The sequence below is a fragment of the Neltuma alba genome, unplaced genomic scaffold, assembly GCF_004799145.2.
Source record: "Neltuma alba isolate B1F8T4 unplaced genomic scaffold, ASM479914v2 tig00003920_pilon, whole genome shotgun sequence".
In the NCBI taxonomy this organism is placed as follows: Eukaryota; Viridiplantae; Streptophyta; class Magnoliopsida; order Fabales; family Fabaceae; genus Neltuma; species Neltuma alba.
The window spans coordinates 51456-71485 of NW_021633479.1; the positions used below are offsets into that span (position 1 = coordinate 51456).

General features: G+C 33.9%; 3 protein-coding genes across 3 annotated transcripts; 2 read left to right on the forward strand and 1 right to left on the reverse strand.

Moving 5' to 3' along the window:
* The first annotated feature begins 689 nt into the window (after positions 1 to 689).
* On the forward strand, positions 690 to 3222 carry LOC114743047 (uncharacterized). The gene is made up of 8 exons (XM_028931260.1): positions 690 to 836; positions 913 to 1186; positions 1275 to 1371; positions 1458 to 1590; positions 2181 to 2338; positions 2421 to 2541; positions 2614 to 2832; positions 2944 to 3222. The coding sequence occupies exons 1-8, from the start codon at positions 690 to 692 to the stop codon at positions 3220 to 3222; spliced, it is 1428 nt and encodes a 475-aa protein (XP_028787093.1).
* A 2322-nt stretch (positions 3223 to 5544) lies between these two features.
* LOC114743048 (uncharacterized) lies at positions 5545 to 11704 on the forward strand. Its single transcript, XM_028931261.1, has 8 exons — positions 5545 to 5695; positions 6842 to 6925; positions 7026 to 7106; positions 7183 to 7627; positions 7723 to 8176; positions 8285 to 8648; positions 8753 to 9967; positions 10062 to 11704. The coding sequence occupies exons 1-8, from the start codon at positions 5545 to 5547 to the stop codon at positions 11702 to 11704; spliced, it is 4437 nt and encodes a 1478-aa protein (XP_028787094.1).
* A 1094-nt stretch (positions 11705 to 12798) lies between these two features.
* On the reverse strand, positions 12799 to 16833 carry LOC114743042 (mitochondrial dicarboxylate/tricarboxylate transporter DTC-like). Its single transcript, XM_028931254.1, has 6 exons — positions 16640 to 16833; positions 16302 to 16385; positions 15771 to 15832; positions 15117 to 15478; positions 13363 to 13577; positions 12799 to 13117 (listed from the first exon to the last, which is right to left on the reverse strand). The coding sequence occupies exons 1-6, from the start codon at positions 16754 to 16756 to the stop codon at positions 13061 to 13063; spliced, it is 897 nt and encodes a 298-aa protein (XP_028787087.1). The 5' UTR covers positions 16757 to 16833; the 3' UTR covers positions 12799 to 13060.
* Positions 16834 to 20030: the final 3197 nt, after the last annotated feature.

Genomic DNA, 20030 nt, shown 5'->3' on the forward strand with positions numbered 1-20030 from the left:
TAAAATCTCTATAACTGGGTATTTTCCATATGATCTCTGCAAGTTGAGCTACAATGTAGGCTGCAGAGAGTATGCCTGAAAGTTGTTTGAAGTGGGATATCTCTCATCATGATAGTATATGCTAATTGTATAAAAGAAGTAATAGCTATATCGAAGACCACAGAATTACACAAAATTGGGAATAGCCAATGTCATGGGTAATATAAGGCACAGAAAGAACATTGACAGCTTATCTTATAATATATCATACATGAATAGTCATATCAACTGTACACAATTTTAGTTAAAATCCTTATTATGAATCGCTTTCTCTTGATAAAGCCCCTTTTTGACGTAAGTTGTAGCTGTGTGGATAATAAACTTATTTCAAATTGTTTCTAATTGTTGTAGGTATATAAGACGAATAAGATAGTGAGGGCAGCAAGCTAGATAATGGTTTTCAAAATTTTCCCGCCCATGCATCATAGGTAGCGGCTTATATAAAGATGTTTGCTGGTGGTATCACATAACTCTTTCTTGTAATCCTTGCCCTTCATCTTTGAATACGTAAGAGGTGAATAATGCTTTTATATTTTATATTCGTCCTCTTCCATTGCTCCAATGGTTTATTTCATATTTTTTTATCTTCATATATTGTTCTAGCTTCCATATCTTATTTAGTGTGCATTCTTTGGTTCAGATCTGTAGAAATGGTGCGTATGAGTTTGATTAAGAACTTGCATGATGGCACGGACCGTTGGAGTATAATAGTGAGGGTTATGCGCAAGTGGAACATCTACCAAAAAAATACTCCTGGTGATGTTTTTGGCGTGACCATGCTGTTATTGGATGAGGATGTATTCTATCATGTGTCAATATTCTTCAACTTAGTCACTTAGTGTGTGTTACTTACATGTGCTGACTATAACACAGGGTACTACCATTCAAGCGACTGTGCTAAATAGGAATATCATGGCCAGATACAAAACTAATATTGTGGAAGGAAATACTTACTTATTCGCTAACTTCATTGTGTCACAAAATGGAAATCAATACAGAGCTTCAACACACCCTTTCAAGATCACTTTCACTCCACAAACTTTCTTTGCAGACCACAACGTATCACTTCCAGCATATTCATATTCATTCTTCCCCATCTCTGAGATTTTGAAGGCCACTCCAGAGCACCACGTTCAACACCTTTTTGGTATGGTGAATTATTTATACAGATGACTTCACACAATAGGTATTAACATAGTTGTGTGGTATAGTTGTAAGTAAATTATTTTTTACAGATGTGATGGCATTTGTGAAGGCCATGGGTACGCTTGAAGAGTTCCGTAGGGATAATGAAACTAAGTCTAAACTTCGCATGATATTGACTGATGCCCGGTACTGACCACCTACCTAATTTAGAACAAAATATACTTATTTCATACTTCATTAATGGCGTAATATTAACTATTATGTATTGGCAGGGAGAATGATATTGAGTGCGTACTATTTGATGACTGTGCAATTGATGCTTTTATGGCTCAGTTACAGAACACAGAAACACCTGTTGTTGGCCTATTCAATCTCGCTAGAATTGGTTTCTCCGAAGATGGTGTTGTTCATATACTTATATACTTTCTATGTGGTTTATTTGGTTTAGTTTATAGTAATATTACCTACCCTTTGTTTGACGGATTTTATTTTGTATTATTGTAGGAGCCCCAACTATATGCAGTTCCTTCTTTGCCACTAGAGTATTTTTCAACCCTCCAATCAAGGAAGTCAAAGACTTAATTGAAAGGTTAAAGTCAAGTGTGTGGGGTCTACTATTATTATATTACCACATTCAATAATATAGTTACGTATTAATATAACTAAGCATGCATCAGCTGTCAGTGTCGGTTATCTTTTTCCACATGTTACTCATTACTTTGAAATGATTATATATATAGTGTCGATGATGATAGCTCCCCTGTGATGCACCTATATGGTCAGCAGTTATCTTCACAGTCAAGTCAATCCTCAAGTGCCACATCACTCCACAGTCAGCCGAAAGTTACTATCAAAGACGTTCAATTGCAACAAATAGTTAGTATATTGTCTTTTTATGTTAGAGATACAAAAATTCTGTCCCAACAAGCTTGTATCTGTCAATTTTATAAGTTATGGCTGTGATATGTAAGTCTGTTTTTTCCTCCCAACATCAGGGTGAGAGTTTTGTTGTTAAATGCACGGTTAAGAAGCTAGAAACATATCACGGATGGACCTATGATGGATGTTCAAAGTGTGCTGCGAAAACCAGACTTGAGGGTACATCAGTTATGTGCCCAATCTGCAAGAAAGTTCCAGATGCCATAGAACCAAAGTATGGTCGAAGGAGATGTTAGTATTATTTGGTATGTTATTTTTATCCTCACATATTATGACCGTCATGTCTTTTATTGTAGGCTTCGCATTCACTACATGGTGGAAGACGATACTGGATCTGCTTCATTAATCTTTTGGGATAAACAAGCTATTCAATTGATTAACAAGAGCACCACAGAGTTGAAACTTCTCATGCAACAGGTTTGGTTGCTTTGAAAGTACTCCACAATTAAATGTACGTATTTTGCTATATAACAATATCAATGTTCACAGGATAATCGCCCAGCATATGATTTTCCGGATGAGCTGGAAGATCCTGTGGGAAAGGTTCTACTAGTGAAAATGAAGCTCAATGAGTACAACAAAAAACATCCAACATCTGCAATTAGTGTAGGCCAGTTTACTATTTGTGAAGACCTCATGGACCAGTTTATGGATGCAAATGTTGAAGTCGGTGAAGTTAATGCCCGTAATGCGAACAATGACAGCCAGGTTTGGATCCATAAATTATAACAAAAAAATGGTCCATAATATTACCATCCTTACATTATTGTTCAAGACAGTAAATATGAGTTAAATATTGTTTGAAAATTGATGCTCCAGGATGTTCCTTCGTTAGTTGAAATCACTGATAATCAGGATAGCCATGAAAATGTGTCACCCGTTATCCCTCAGCCTGCTGCACCACAGAACAATGAACTTGAAGACGTCACTCTTGTCAAGCTTGCTAACCAGGTCACACCAGTAACTAATAGAGTGAGGAGAAGGTCGGCGATCAAGAGAAATGTTGGAGTGGATGTTTCTGCCAGTTCTTCACAGAGCTTGCCTACTAAAGATTCAGAAGCAGAAAGAGTTTATAAGGTCATCAAGAAGGAGAAGTAATGTGTCATATGTTAGAGTGTTTGAGCCCATTTTCACTTTCTGTAACAGTAGGAAGAACTATGAAGTTAGATTCATAAGTTCTATGTTGTCCCTGTGTGAAGTTATCATAGCTTTAGGAAAACTAAATTCCCACATTTTATTTCAGCGTTTTATTCCCATGTCAGTTCGAGTATCTGTACCTATCTTTTTCATATCGTCTAAGTGAATGTAGTGATGTTTAGTTTAGTCCAGTACTGATATGCCTTTTATGTCATGCGCTCTGCATCAAACACTATTCAAAATATTACTGATTACTAATTTATACTAGGTAAGCAACAATCAACAAATCATTGAATCAACAAATATTATAAGACCATATCTCCTCAACTAACGGCAAGGTTTAATTGAAGTAAACACAAAAATAAATGGAGTGCTTTATATTTAGTGGGAACAATCATTCTGAGTTTGTATTTGTACATAATATGTATGTATACATGTCTCAGTAGCTATGGTTTTTTTCCCTCAAATACTATAAAAATAATAACCAATATATTATATAATCGGTATTTAGTCACTTGGTATGGAATATGATTTCTTGCATTTTTTTTATTGTTGCCTGATTCATAATATTTGTCAGGTTTAGCGTTTTACTAGAATATATGACCGTCATAGGAATTCCATTATTAAAGACATTTGTTCATAGGCCGAGGTTCTGAATTTTTGGTCAGGTTCTTTTTTTGTTTTGGACTCACTTTTTTTGGTCAAGTTCTAAAGATTGGATTTATAAGCGTCTTACAAATTTTTAAAAATTTACTGCCATGGTCTTTTTAGATGTTAATACTTTATAACAAATATTTTAACTTAAATTCCTATGTCAATTTTTTACTACTTAAAATGTGTGCTAAAAAAAAAAAGCGTCCCATGTTTTGTGTTTTTCAAATGTGTATACGGACAATCTTCGTTGACCCCTAATAATTAAGGAATACACATTTGAAGTTCTAGATAGAAACATGGGACACTTAAGTTGTAGTTTTATAAAATGAATAAATAATCCACATAAATATCACCAATAAAAATTATCCATCTCTTCCCAACAAAAAGAGTTTTTACTCTTTTTATTTTTTTTGCTGTATTGGGTTATTTGATTAGTAACTAATTTTTTTTATTATATAGGCCATTGTGTCAATTGCATTTATTGATATTAGTAAAAGGCTATATAGTCAGTGTGTACTATAAAAACTTAAACAATATTTACATGAATATGACAGTAAAAGTTTCTTATCCATCAGTTAATACCTGGTTGGAAAATGTTAGATTGTTAGTAATACCCATACAAAATTCATCATGTTGTTGTCGTGGATAAAAGGAGAAGATTTCTCATTCTTTAATTTTTGGGTAAATATCTTGTCTTTCTTGATTATAAATATCACCAATAAAAAAATTATCCATCTCTTCCTAACTAATTTTTTTATTATTTAGGCCATTATGTCAAATGCAGTTACTAATATTAGTTAAAGCCCAGGTAGTCAATGTACTAAAAACTTAAATAGTATTTTCATGAATATCAGAGTAAAAGTCTCTTATCCATCAGTTAATACCTGGTAGGAAAACGTTAGTAATACCCATACAAAATTCATCGTGTTGTTGTGGTGGATAAAAAGGAAATATTTCTCAGTCTTTTACTATCATTATTTTTTTACCAAAAATTCTCACTCTCGATATGGGCAAAAAACAATCTGCATATTAATGTAAGTAATTCTAAAAATCTTTGATGATCACAATAAGAAGAAAAAATAAAAAATTTCTAGAGTCTCCCTACTACTAGCCACTACTATTTTATACTATATAATCTCAATTGATACCTGAGATTACCAATAGCTACATGTCAATGATAGGTCAATGTCATGTATTTAATGCTTGCTTGCAGACATCGAACACCTAATGCTTATGCTGCATAAGCCATGTCCCTATCAACTTTGCTTTTAACAGTTCACATAACTTGTGTACGGTTTGACTGTTAAAGTTACAATCTTGGTCAAAGAAAATAATCAATATAAAATGCTAACCATATAAATATCAACTTCACGAAGCTCTCTCAGCTTTGATGTCATTAGTATGGCTTCCAAAGAACCATACGGGATTAGTCCGACATACTCCAATGAACTAAATGATTGTGATTTATCTGTACCAGGTATTACTCTCTTTCATTTCTATGCTTATACAAACATGTATATGCTGTTATATATGAAAGTTGAAGATACTGTCATAGTTTTTAGCCAGTCCATTCAACATATATTCATATTACGAATCTCATTCGCATTGTATGTTCATTTCTCAACAGCAATGGTGGATGTTAACTCTTCAAATCAAACCCCGACATCTAGTGTTTTTAGTCAACTTGGTGTGACTAGCAAACGAAGGCAAGTAAGGAAGTCTGGTGCCTTGACAGATGTAACAAACTTGGTTTCGAATTTGGCAGTGCACTTTGATACCGGTATTGCTATGATACCTTCGGAGGCAATCTTGAGTAGACTCTTCAAGACGTTTATTAATGGTTCTTTTCATCTCTTACAGAAAAGACAAATGCAACAGGAAGGAAAGAGCCTTTAACATGAAAGAGTGCACGAATGAGAAGCATTGAAAATATGTGCATTGCCAATAAAAGGACAAGGAAAAGAATACAAAAAGATGTCAACGAAGGTAATGCTCATATTTTTCCCATCTAGATGTTGTATACGATGAGCAAACCAACTTAGAAAACCCGTGTTGCATGTTCTTTCATTTCTTGCTGCACCACAAAGTAAGAGTTTGACCTATTAAGCTGTTGCTATATTTCGTTCATGTTCGTTTAGTTTTTCCAGCAAATGGGTTTTTGGGTGATACAAGTTTATGCGTAGAAAGGACTCTATCAGAATGACCGGGAGAAGATGCAATTAGGCCTCCAACATCAGGTGATAATCAATTAGGTTATATATTGTATAAATCAATTCAAATTACATATATGAAATATTATACCGTATATATAAAGGTTTCGGGCATGTAATATGTTTATAAATTTTTATGTTTTACAAAGCTAAAAAGCCTTATCTGGGTGTATGTATATGTCAAAAGGGTATTTTTAATCACATTAAGAATTCATAATTTAGAACTTTAGCGAGTATGAAAGTGTAGGCTTTAACAATACATGTGGGATTTGGAAAAAAAAATGAAGAGTCTTAACTAACTTCGTTTTTGTAGTATGAATGAAATCGTAAAAAAATAAATTTTTTTCTAAATGCACAGGTTGGCAGTTTTTTTTTGTGTGTATGAAACAAATATATATTTATGTGAGAGTAGATAGCTGTGGAATAGGGAAATGATATTGGGAAAATCCCTTAGAAGCAACATAGGAAATAAAATAATTTGTCATTTTCAGCTTTGGTTTTTTAAATGTAAAGGTTGTCATCAAGGAGAATTACATCATGCCAGTCAATCGCATCGTCAAGCTAACAAATCTATCAATGAAACAGAATCAGGTATATGTATACAGTAGCCATTCGTTCCTATTTAATGTTTTGTTATGCACAAGATAATGTTATTAAAACTTATGAGTGACAGCAACAGCTAATAGTCATTGACTTATGTTTCTTTTAACGTGTAGCTTATAGGAACATTACTTTCAACTTTGAAAATAATAGCAGTGATGACAGCGAATCAGATGATGAACCCTTTGATCTAAACGAAGGTTAGCTATTGCCATTAACCATAGTTACCAAATGAGAAATAAGCAGCATGTAAGTTTATATCATTTCAAATTAGTTGGCTGTCTTTTTTCCAAATGTCAGGTACACAGTCAAGTGGGTTTAACTCTCTATCACAAGACAGTATTTCAACTGATCGTGATGACTCTATAATTGCATTCGATGGTACATTACATTTTGCATTAGAAAACGATGTGTCTAATTATGTAATGCACAGCTTATACATTGCATTTGTTCACAGGATATATAGATGAAGGGGATCCTATACATGTTTGCAAGTTTTGTGGAGCAAATCTTTGGTTCAATGAAAGGGTGAAGAAAGATAGGAAGCAAAGGCACGTGGATACATTCTCACTTTGTTGCCTAAAAGGTAAAGTAGTTTTGCCTCTAATGAAGTCACCTCCACCAACGTTAGCAAGGTTGTTCTTTGAGAAGGAGTCACCTAACTCTAGAAACTTCCATCATAATATTAGACAATATAATAATATGTTCTCATTCACATCATTGGGAGGCAAGGTAGATCACTCTAAAAATAATGGTGGAGGTCCATACACATTTGTATTATCAGGAATGAATTACCATCACATTGGTAGTTTATTGCCACCCGAGGGTTGTCGTCCGGTGTTCTCACAACTATACATATATGACACCGAAAATGAGGTCACCAACAGAATTGCTGCTGTTAGGTATTAATCTTTACTTCAAATTTAAATATAAATTCAATTTTATCTATACAAATACTTCGAACCTCTGATGACCAATTTGCTCGGCATTTTTGCAGTAAATATCAAAATGAAGTCATCATCAATTCTGATATAGTACAACAAATTAAGGAGGAGTTAAATGAAGTGAATCCTTTTGTCCAACAATACCGTCTTGCATCATCATTACTCAATAGTTATCAACATAGACCACTTAAGCTGTGTTTGCTTAGTGCAAGACAAACAGATGGTAGAATCTATAATGTGCCTATAGCTTCTGAGGTTGCAGCATTAGTTGTTGGTGATTTAGACATGACATCTTCAGTTAGGGATATTATTATACAAGAACATTCTGGGACTCCTCAAAGGATTAGTGAATTGCATGCATCTTATTTACCTCTTCAATATCCTATCCTATTCCCTTTTGGAGAAGATGGCTATAGAGATGATATTGAACATAGAGAAGAGACCGTTAGGGTGACCAAAACAAGAAAAAGATTAAGTATGCGTGAGTTCTTTAGCTATCGCTTGATGGTAAGAACAAATGAGCCCTCTACCATCTTGCATGCTTCTAGATTACTCCAACAATTTATAGTCGATGGATATACAATGATAGAATCATAAAGGTTGCTATGGGTCAAGACACATCAGAGGGAGCTGCGTGTAGACTTATACCAAGGATTATCTGATGCTATTGTTGGAGGGGAACGAAATGCTGCTTCAATTGGGAAGCGAATCATTCTTCCATCTTCTTTCACTGGTGGAGCAAGATATATGGTCAACAATTATCAAGATGCAATGGCTCTTTGTCGGTCTGTTGGGTATCCTGATTTATTTTTGACATTTACTTGCAATCCTGCCTGGCCGGAGATCACAAGGTTTTGCTCACAACACGCAGTCAAGCCATCCGACCGTCCAGATATATTAGTTCGCATTTTCAAACTGAAGTTACAATGTCTCATGAAATTTCTCAAGACTGAGAAGATACTTGGTGAAATCATAGCAGGTTAGCTCATATAATAATATTCTCCTTATTTACTGTTCTTTGTATTTACTTCATTTCTAATTATGCAATTTTAAACTGTGACATCTCTTCATTCACTTTCTCAGAAATTTACACAATCGAATTCCAAAAGAGAGGACTCCCGCATGCACATATACTATTATTCCTTCACCCTAGAGACAAAATAAAAGATCCCGAAGCCATTGATGCAGTTGTGTGCGCAGAAATACCAGACAAATCATCAAGCCCCATTCTGTATGAGTTGGTGAAGAGATATATGATACATGGTCCATGTGGTGTTAGTAACCCAAAGTCACCATGCATGAAGGAAAGAAAATGCACCAAATATTTTCCCAAAAAATACAATCACCACACCATTGTTGATGAGGATGGGTATCCTACTTATAGACGAAGAGATGATGGTAGAACTATTGAAAGCAAAGGTGTACATCTAGACAACCGGTATGTCGTACCATATAATCCAATATTGCTACAAATGTTTCAAGGGCACATCAATATTGAGAAGTGCAACCATTCAACTGCAGTCAAATATTTGTTCAAGTATATCAGCAAAGGAAATGATAGAGTAGTTGCTGCACTTTTCCAGAATAATGCTGATGGTAACAACAAAATAATTGATGAGGTGCAACAATACTACAATTGCAGATATATATCTGCATGTGAAGGTGCATGGCGTATATTTGGATTCAATATCCATCATAGAAATCCTGCAGTAGAAAGATTGAGTTTCCATTTACCAAACCAACAACATGTCATATATGCCAATACAGATGATGTTGCTGCATTGTTGGAGAAGCCGAGGGTATGTGAGTCACAGTTTCTATCTTGGATGGAAAAAAACTCAAATGATGGTTTTGCTAGAAGTTTGACTTATATTGAGTTCCCTAATCATTACGTCTACCAAAAGGATAAACGGAAATGGAAGCGTAGGAAGAAAGGCTTTGCCGTTGGTAGGATGACGCATATCTCACCATCTGTAGGGGAATTGTATTATCTCCGTGTGTTATTGACCAAAGTTAAAGGTCCATCCTCTTTTGATGCAATTAAGACAGTTGATGGTATTGTATATACGACTTTTAAGGATGCATGCTTTGCATATGGTCTTCTTAATGATGACAATGAATACATAGCAGCTATAAAAGAAGCATCTGTTTGGGCAACTGGGACTTCCTTGCGAAAACTATTTGTTAGTATGCTGTTGTCATGTAGTCTTCAACATCCAGACTATGTATGGAGGGAGACATCAAAATTTATTTCAGAGGATATGTTGTACTTCCCTCGAGATGATCCTACATTTACAGGTAACTGTAAGTACTTTTGCAATCAATTATTATGTTACTTAAGTTATATGCTTGTACTTCATACTTATGATTTTTTAGTATACTTACTTTTTAGGTTTAAACATTAGTTTGGATGATAAAGAACAAGCAGCACTTAAAGACATTGATTCCTTGCTTCGTCAAAATGGGAAGAGCCTCCACGACTTTCCTTCTTTACCAATTCCGAATGGAACTCAACCAATAGATATCAGGAACCATCTAATCATTCAAGAGTTAAGCTATGATAGGCTTGAGATGCAACGTGAATCGATCAAATTGCTCAACATGCTTAATGCTGATCAAAAAAAAATTTATGACGAGGTTATTTTGCATGTTGAAAAAGGTGAAGGTGGATTCTTCTTCGTATATGGTTATGGTGGTACTGGCAAGACATTTTTGTGGAATGCATTGACCTCTACATTACAAGCAAAAGGTGATATAGTCATAACTGTTGCTTCAAGTGGGATTGCAGCTACTTTATTGCCATCTGGTAGGACTGCTCATTCAAGGTTTGCAATTCCTATCCAAATAAATGAGTCTTCCATGTGTTCTATAAATCAGAACTCTCCACTAGCAAATTTGATCAAGAGTACAAAATTAATAATTTGGGATGAGGCTCCTATGGTTCAAAGGTTATGTGTGGAGGCGTTTAGTAGGTCTTTGCAAGATATCATGCAATCTAGCAAACCTTTTGGTGGAAAATGCATTATTATGGGTGGTGATTTTCGTCAGATTCTCCCTGTTATTCCTAAAGGAAATAGGGCCTCCATTGTAGATGCATGTATTAATTCATCTCACTTGTGGGATTACTGCACTATTTTCAAGTTGACAAAAAACATGCGTCTGTCTGCACCAAAAAATCCTATGGATGTAGAAAAATTGGCTTGGTTTTCACAATGGTTATTGGATGTTGGAGATGGGAAATTAGGTGCCCTAGTGGATGGAATTGCACAGATTGAAATTCCAAAAGAGATCTTGATTTCAAACCCTATGGACCCAATGCATTCTATTGTTCAATCTACATACTCAGATTTGATAGATAACTTAGACTGCAATGAATATTTCAATGAAAGAGCAATATTGGCACCCACAATTGAGATGGTTAACCTTATCAATGAGTACATGTCATCATCTTTGCCAGGAGAGTCATTTGAATTTCTAAGTTGCGATTCTGTTTGCAAGACCACTGATAAAACTGATACTTTTGATGATCTGTACACAACAGAATTTCTCAACACAATTAACTGCTCAGGCATGCCTCCCCATAAGTTAATTTTGAAGGTGGGCGCACCTATAATGTTATTACGAAACATTGATCAAGCATCAGGACTATATAATGGCACACACCTTCGTATATCAAAGTTGGGGAAATCAGTCATAGAAGCTGTCACATTGAATGGGTCCAATCCAAACAAAAAAGTCCTTATTCATAGAATGGATATGAATCCCTCAGAGAATAGGTGGCCATTTCGAATGCAAAGAAGGCAATTTCCAATATCACTCTCATTTGCCATGACAATCAATAAAAGTCAAGGGCAATCTCTTCGTTATGTTGGTTTATACTTATGCAAGCCTGTTTTTACACATGGTCAATTATATGTTGCACTGTCTAGAGTTAAGAGCATGGAAGGGTTGAAGATTGTTGTTGCCCAAACTGGTTCTGATGCATTGAACACAACAACAAATGTGGTATACCCAGAAATATTTAGGAATGTTTGAGGTTCATGGTAATGTAAGTAATATGGCGCGTGGTATTCACTATTTTGTTTTTATAGTTCCTTTACCATTAGCAGTAAATACTGGTATCCATAGCTCATTATGTTTGTCAACCGTTACAATTTAATTGTTTAAGTTATGACATAAATAACTCACGCTGATCAAGCACTAACTGTTTGTGGGAATATCCCTTAACATTTTCCTTGTCCTTTGTGTTTTAAAGTAGTTCCCCGTGTAGCGCACGGGTATAACGGTCTAGTTAGAACTTAAGTCTTACTATTTTACTAACAAGAAAAAATTATTTAACTAGCACCTATATTTTTTCTCAATGGGTATTTGTACTTTTTTTCCCTCTTAATTAAATATTCTGATTTTGTATTCACAAGGGAAATGTGCTCTTTTGCCTTGCGAATGACTCTCATCAAGAAAGTCTCCTAATTTAACAAAAAGAAAATTTTTAAAAGTTATCGTGGGAGAAGGAATAATCATCTACCGGAGAGGTCCACCAATACTTCAAATTTCAAAACCATACAAGTGAACAAAACTAGACACTCAAAAATCAATCAAAACCGACTAGCTTAAAAGTCGTATTAATTTGATATTGTCCATGACGAATTCATACAGCTTGATTCAATATTCAGCTTATGATAAACCAAACCAAATCATCAACTATTAAACACAGATTCGTAATTTAAAATTGCACATCCACGTTTATTAAATTTGCGTATTTTTTTTGGTTCACTAAGTAATCAAAAGTCTACTAATTTTAGCTTGTAAAGGGTGCATGAAGTATTTTAAATTTTTGTAATAATGAGTACTAACAACTAACAACTACCGGGACTCTGAAAAGAACCGAAATAAAATGAAAAGAACCAAATCATTTGTCAATCCAACAGATGAAAATCCTGAGTCCAAAAAGGGGGAAATACCAAATATCCGAGAATTTTTTTTTTGGTTGAAACAAATGGCATGAAACTACAAAACTTGACAATGAAATTCTCATTGTGAACTGCAATACTGGTTTAAGATTTCTCCGTGTATTAATCAAAGTCCCACTAAAAGTGGATTATGCCAATCTCCTTCAGTCACAGAGTAAATTTCCTAATAAAGAAAAACTAAAGTTTTAACATAGTACAACAGATGTGTTGAATTCCTGCTTCACTTGCATGATGAAATCCTTTGAAAAAATAAAAAATAATCAACTTCACGGGTGTTAGTGAAGCCCAAGAGGATCTTCCACCAACCTATTATTTTAAGCTTAACCTTAGACCAAATAAACGTTCTTAAATCGTTACATGCTCCTGAGCGATGCAAAAATTGGTCTGAACCCAATAGGAAAATGGTCATAAGCAAAGAGAACTACAATCCAATAGTTTTCTCCAACTTCTGAATCTGGTTAAGGAAAATCCAGGTCATCTGCGCAAGTAAACAAGCAGGTATCAGGAAGATACTCTAGAGTGAAGACAGACCAAAGAATTAATATGAATATATGATTATATAACATAAAATCTATAGAAGGTGCATTATTCGTCAGTTATGAATAGTGTAATTCATTTCTCGGATTCCGCACAGTACATGGGAGGCCCACATCTTGTTGGTTGTGAGATAAAACAAGAAGGAAAACCAAAGTAGAAATAACACGTGCAAACAGATGTGATTACCATGACATGAGGAGCAATTCTGACACAATAAACAGGGAATCCAGTATAAAACTTGAAGGGTCCTCCTGATTTCATGGTTTTGACAGCACAATCTAGAGAACCAGTGTATGGATATTTTCCCTCGGCATCGGGTTGCATCTTCTGTATCTGGGTCTTCACATAATCAAATGGCAAACTGCAAGCCGATGCAAAAAATCCAGAAACAGTACTTGCACCTGAGCAAGATGTTACAAGATATTAGCCCTTGGGCAATATAAACTTTTCACATGGAAGAAAATGAGAAAATAATGAAAGAGAACCCTTATTTTCTAATTCAGACTACCATCATAATAAAGCAATCGTTCTTAACAGTCGTAATACACACACGCATCTGCTGGCAAAAACACATACTGACTACTCTCCTCAGTCCCAGTGGCGTATAATATATATCTTAGTTCCATCTAAAGCATTTAGCATGGTATCTTCAAAGGACGGATATATCAAGTGTTGACATGTCATTGTCAGTATTCGTGATGTCTAACTTGGCGCTAAGAAGCTATGAGGCCTATTTTATCCATCTTTCGAGTTCTTTCTGCAGCAGTTTTGTCATTGAATGTTTAAGTAATTCTTGCTTCCAAATATACAATATTCCAGAAAAAGAGTCTAACTATTTAATATTTGCATTGACTCCACTAATATATCGTCAACAAGGAGAGGGACATAAATATATGATATTTAATCCCATCTAAGCTGTCCTAATTCCTATCTTTAGAATATCTTTCTCGTGTTCTTATGCTGGGATAGAGGTTGCTGTGCATTGTCACAGAAATATTCTTTTCTGCTAACTTAGTTGAGCCATGCCTGCAGTGGCATAATCCTTCAAAGGTTAAGACGCACTTCTTTACACAAGATGTCTTTTAGAATCTGTTCTGCATCTATCATCTTGAGCACAAACAAGATAAGAAGAAACAGGAACTTTTATATGCATATACACTATTTCCCCCGTTCCTTCTAATAAGAAACAATTAACCAAATTGTGTTGTTTGAAATGTTAGTTAAAATTAGTTGAAGATAATAAATATGTAAAAAATGTAACCTTTTTGCCAAATATGCCCTCATTTATGTGGAAGATAGAGAATATGTGATGGAGAGAAAATATGTGGGAATTAAATACAATTATATGAGTCATATGAGTAATTAAGTGGGGGTAAAATGGGAAATCAACAAGCAAAATTTGAGACAATCTTTAAATGTTTCCAATAAAAGGGAACATGCAATACTTAGCAATGGTCTCTTATAAAAAGAATCGGAGGGGGTATATATTTAAAAAAGATAAATCCCAAAGGCTATGTGCAAACAACATATGCGTCAATAAAGCCAAAAGAATCTTTTAAGTTTATATTTAGAAACCTCACCAGGTAAAATAGAAAACTGAACTGTTACTATTCGTGATAGGGGAAGAAGCTATCAATCTTATATCACTCTAGGGCACATGTATCTAGATTCTACTCACTGTCTGTCTTTAAAGATGGAAATGCTTACCGAAAAGGGGTGTTCTACACTAGATATGACATGTTCCAGAAACATGTGACTAAAGATGCCCAAAAAATCATCCAAAACATAGCTGTTAACCTTCTCTTAACATTTGGACTCATGTTACTCCACTTTTAACAATTCAGTAGTGGAATTCAGTTCCCAATATGACGGCATACAATCATAATAACAATCACGTCAGCTAGAAATAATTTCACCATCGATGCAAAGTGGTTACTTACCAATTATGGTAGAAGTTTCACCTAGACCTAGGGAATCCCTGAAAAACTCAACACTTTGATCATAAGAGGCAAGCATTCCCATGTTCAATGCCATGGCTCTTACAACAGTAGGGCCAGCACCTTTCCAAAGTGACAACACCCCTTCATCAGCAACAATACGATAAAGAGCATGGAAGGCATTTGTGTAATTTCGGCGCTGAGCAACTGGTAAAGTTGCATCAGCCTGCATACGAATGAGTGCCAAATCCGCTGGGCTACCAACACATGCTCCAATAGCACCAGCAGTCAGTCCACACAGAGCTTTCTGATAGAGTGGCAGGGGCTTCCCTTCGTTAGCCTCCTGTGCTTTTTTGGTCAACACTCTATAAAGCCACACAACCATCCGGTAAGATGATGATAATAACAGAACTTAAAGGAGTAAAAGTGCAGATAATGTTTTATTGTATGATGCAGTGTTCAGAAGTCAGAAGGATAAATGATAGCGGCCATATCTACAGAAGATGACCATTACAGTAGAAGACCATACTACACAATGTGCCTTCTAGCTTAAAAAGTTATTCTTTGCAGAAAAAAGGTAACCTTATAAAAGTCACAGGTCACAGGCAGGCAAAGCTACAGAAACGCTCATTTTGAATGAAACAGTGATTTACTCACCTGAATGATCCAAGTCGAGCAGTTGTGTATGTTGCCTGTCTGAGTAATCCAGCAGATAGACCCTACAAATCATGATTCAATTTAGATAGCAGTCAAAGGATACCATAGTGAAAGGTAAATGAAAAAGATCCACACAGTTCCGAAGTTGGATGATCCAGAGCATAGTCACTGGAATCACTTCAAATGGTAGTTAACTATATGCAAAACTCGCTTTTTCCACTTATTTTAAACGTCAACAACCATATAACAGGCTATAAACCATATCACTTCCAAAGAAGACATTCTTATGCAAAAAGCAACCAACATCAGAATCATTAACTCAGAATTGTCCACTATAAAATTATTAAGTATGCAATAAGAAAATGACAGATTCCAATAGCCATATCCAGTGCCGAGTTCAGTGACACCCAATTAAGGATCAACTATTGCCGAAGCACCATCCAAAAAAATCGGAAGAATTGCGAAACACCAGTAACATCCAGAGATCAAGAACAAAACTTGAAAAGACTAGAACTTTGTGAAGAAGCAAACCTTGTAAAATGCAGTAACACCCTCATTCTTAAGCATGTTAGATGTCACCTGTACAGCCGATCCTTGACCCAGTTGAATCCTCACCTACACCAAACCCAGTTAAGAAAAACAAATAAATCATAAATACAGCCATAAAAGAAAAAAAAAAAGCGCAACGAGAAAACCAAAATAAGCAACAGATATCGCAGATCACAGATCTACATTTCCTCACACACAACTACATCACAATACAAATGCATAATGCCCTACATCATATCTAAGAAGACAAGGAGTAAGAAAAACTCCATGATCCATCAGGCCTATCGAACCAAAATAGATTGCAAAGGCGAATGCTTTACCTTGATCATATCAATAGGTTGTATAACACAGGTCGCGAGCATACCGGAGGCTCCGCCATTGACGAAAGGCTTCACAGTAGGCCATACACCAGCTGACTTGGGCTTGTTGTCTCCCATCTCCGAGATTCCGAGTTTCAGCGAAGGAACAATGGACCTTTGCGGCTCAGTGAGGCAAGGAACAAGGAGAGGGAGGCAACGAGGGAAACGAAAAAGATCCGCCCTGGCGATTCCTCTCTGTATATAGATGGAAACAAAATTTGTATAATAATTATAATTAAACAATTAATTTCATTTAATATTGAATCCCGCGCAAAAAATAATAAGGCCTTGCAGGGGTGATAATAATTAATTTACCATTCTACTTTTACATATCATATTCTATTTTTAATATAAAAACTAGTGATTAATTTAGTAAATTAAAAAATTTATTAAGTTAGTTATTTATAATAAATAGATGTTATTTTTTTAAAATAACATTACTAATCATATATATTAGCTAAAACTACTCTTTGATGAAATTTTTAATATATGCAATTACTACAAGCATTACTTTAAAAAAAAAGATAGAGACAAAGTAAATTGAATTTTATATTTAAACCAAATTAAAAATCAAACTAACTTTTACATTAAGAAGCAAGATAGTAATTTATATTTTTTATTTATCACAATATATAAATTAATGCACACCTTAATTCAAATTGTGTAAATTATTAAAATTTATTCTCACCCCAATATGTTAAAATGTGTATAAAAAAACTGATATAATATAATACTATAATTTAAGAATTGAATTAACAAAAATTATGAGGGTAACATAGTCAATAAATTTATATTTTAAATTAATAATTTATCCTCTACATTTGGAACAAGTGAGTAATTTATTTTTCATATTATAATCATTAATGGAATATCACCAAAATCATGAGAGTAAAATACTTAAATGAAATTATTTTTTATTTATATTTTAAAAAAATGTGCTTCCTCATATTCTGGCAAACATAAAAATAGTTTATTTTTTTTTTTTTCTCATGGCTATATTAACAGAAATTTGGTTTCCCTCTCCTAAGGGATGGAAACAGGCAGGCCTGTTTAGTAACAAGTTAGCATGAGTCTAGCATGTGGCCTATTATAGGCCTTTTTTTCAGCCTGAGCCTAGTTTGTGTAAAGGCCTAGCCTGGCTTGAGCTTGTTTAAAAAGTCTGTAATTTTAAAAATTTCAAAATGCATAATAAAAAATGCATAGGCTAATAAAAAAAGTAAAATATACATACTACAAAATAATTATTTTTTGTTATTATATTTTATTTAAATTTTAATTTCATAACTGATATTTTAAATTTTAATTACAGTTAATATTATTGAAAAAAAATTATAAGTACATATCAAAATTTGAAATGAGACTATATATAAGTATAAAATTTAAATTTAAATCAAGATAAATAAACAAGCTAGGTTAGGCCTGACAAGCTTAACAGGCTTTGAAAAAGGCCTAAGCCTAGCCTCTTAGGCTAAATAGGCCATTAAAGAGGCATGAGCCTTTTTTTATTTTGAAACAGGTTAGGCCTAATGCAGGCCAGGCCAGGCCACTAGTCTATTTCCACCATTACAGCTAGAGCTGGTAATATAGGTTGAGTCCGTGGGTTCAACCCAACAACCAGCCAAAAAATGGCGGGTTGGGTTGATAAAAATCAGGCTCATTTTAAAATAGATTTTATGAGCCTGTAACCGCTAAGACCAAACCTATAGCGAGTTAATCCACAGGGTGTTGGCCAGCCCATTTTATTTTTAAAATTTTTTCCTCCCTAAAATATAATTATGTTTACTTCTTTAGTCCTTTATGTCATTCTTATTATTTAAAATTACCATAAGTAGTATATCTTTTACTTTGTATTATGAATTTTACTTATATCAAAGTTAGTTGAGTAAAAAAAAAAAGGTGATTCTACTTATGAAGCTTAACCAAATAATTTCATATCTTCATATCATTCTTCGAACTATATCAACATTGAATGATAGCTCATGGTTGAGCACTTGATAGTAATTTATAACATTGTGTTTTATATTAATTTAAATTGGTTATGTTTTAATTTGGGATATATGTTTAATCATTTAGGATGATGTATCATATATGCCTATAGTAGTATTTTGAAATGTTTGGAACTTTGGATTTCACATTTTATTTATAATAATTTTATATACATATTTTATTTTAGGTGTTTTAAAATTAGAATAAATTTTATTAAAAGAAAACAAAAGATACAAAAAAAAATTTTTTTTAAAAAGAACCTGCCTGGCAAACTGGGTTGGAAAAATATCAACCTGTCAGAAGTCAGTTTTTTTAGGACAGGCTCATCGATCCTTATTACCAACCGGTGAGTTGGCCTGTATTACCAACTCTACCTACGGCTCTCATCCAAAATTATCAACCAAATTAGGAATGGTCCTTTCCTCTCCTCTATTGGAGCACACAATTTAACTAAATCAAAGTTATGTTTTAATGATCAAATGACAAACATACCCTTCATTTATTTAAGATTTTAACAAGTAATAAATGTTATTAAAATACAAGTTAAGCGTTAATCCTATACTATTTTTAGGCCTTACAATTTGATTTTCTTTTTGGAGCAAAGTCCTCACAATTTGATTGGATGTTGATTTTGATTACTATAATTTCAAATTGTGGTGTTTGGACTTTATTTTTTTTTTAAAAAAATGTTAGTTCCTATAGTTTTATATCGACTTGAATTTGGGTTTAATTTCATTAACAAAATTAATGTTGTTAAGTACAGAAACAAAAAAAAAATCATTACAAACTTGAAGTTCACTAGACACATGGAAAACTACAATCATTTTTATTCAAGGTTTCTCCCAACTCCCCTAACTAAAATTTTTTTTCAATTTTATCCTTAATTTAGATGTAGAGAAAATGAGATAAGAAATAAAACTAGGAAAAAATAGGGGAGAATTGAGTTTTCTCTATTTGAATGAGGAGAAAAGGCAAACGAAAAGAAAAATTTGAGGGGGAAAAAAAACTAGATATGAGATCCGCTCTATTTTTACCAACTTTCAGTTTTCTTACATATGAAGAGAAATGAGGAGAAAACTCATTTTATGCTTGTGCCCTCCATATTTTATTTCTATATTATATTTTTATCATATATTAATAATGTTGAATAAGGTTAATTTATTTATTTCTTTTTATTCTGTCTAATTTCAAAAAATTATCCACCTGTTATTTTTTTTACCTCGAAAGTTATTTTTTTCCTAAATTATCTAGTTTTAAAAATATAGTAACATGAAAATACATTTTTATCAGATGATTTATTTAAATTATTTGATGATGCTATTTTAATTATATTTTTTATTGTGATATTTAATTTGATTTTAAATAT

Bases quoted from the DNA above. Each gene is read 5' to 3' on its own strand.
- LOC114743048 (XM_028931261.1), top strand. From the start codon at position 5,545: ATGGTGGATGTTAACTCTTCAAATCAAACCCCGACATCTAGTGTTTTT. The intron at 7,107-7,182 runs GTACATTACATT...ATTTGTTCACAG, and splicing joins CTCTATAATTGCATTCGATG to GATATATAGATGAAGGGGAT. The intron at 8,649-8,752 runs GTTAGCTCATAT...TCACTTTCTCAG, and splicing joins ACTTGGTGAAATCATAGCAG to AAATTTACACAATCGAATTC.
- LOC114743047 (XM_028931260.1), top strand. From the start codon at position 690: ATGGTGCGTATGAGTTTGATTAAGAACTTGCATGATGGCACGGACCGT. The intron at 2,542-2,613 runs GTTTGGTTGCTT...CAATGTTCACAG, and splicing joins TGAAACTTCTCATGCAACAG to GATAATCGCCCAGCATATGA. The intron at 2,833-2,943 runs GTTTGGATCCAT...TTGATGCTCCAG, and splicing joins ATGCGAACAATGACAGCCAG to GATGTTCCTTCGTTAGTTGA.
- LOC114743042 (XM_028931254.1), bottom strand. From the start codon at position 16,756: ATGGGAGACAACAAGCCCAAGTCAGCTGGTGTATGGCCTACTGTGAAG. The intron at 13,578-15,116 runs GTAAGTAACCAC...CATCTTGCTCAG, and splicing joins TGAAACTTCTACCATAATTG to GTGCAAGTACTGTTTCTGGA. The intron at 13,118-13,362 runs GTAATCACATCT...TTACTTGCGCAG, and splicing joins GAATTGCTCCTCATGTCATG to ATGACCTGGATTTTCCTTAA.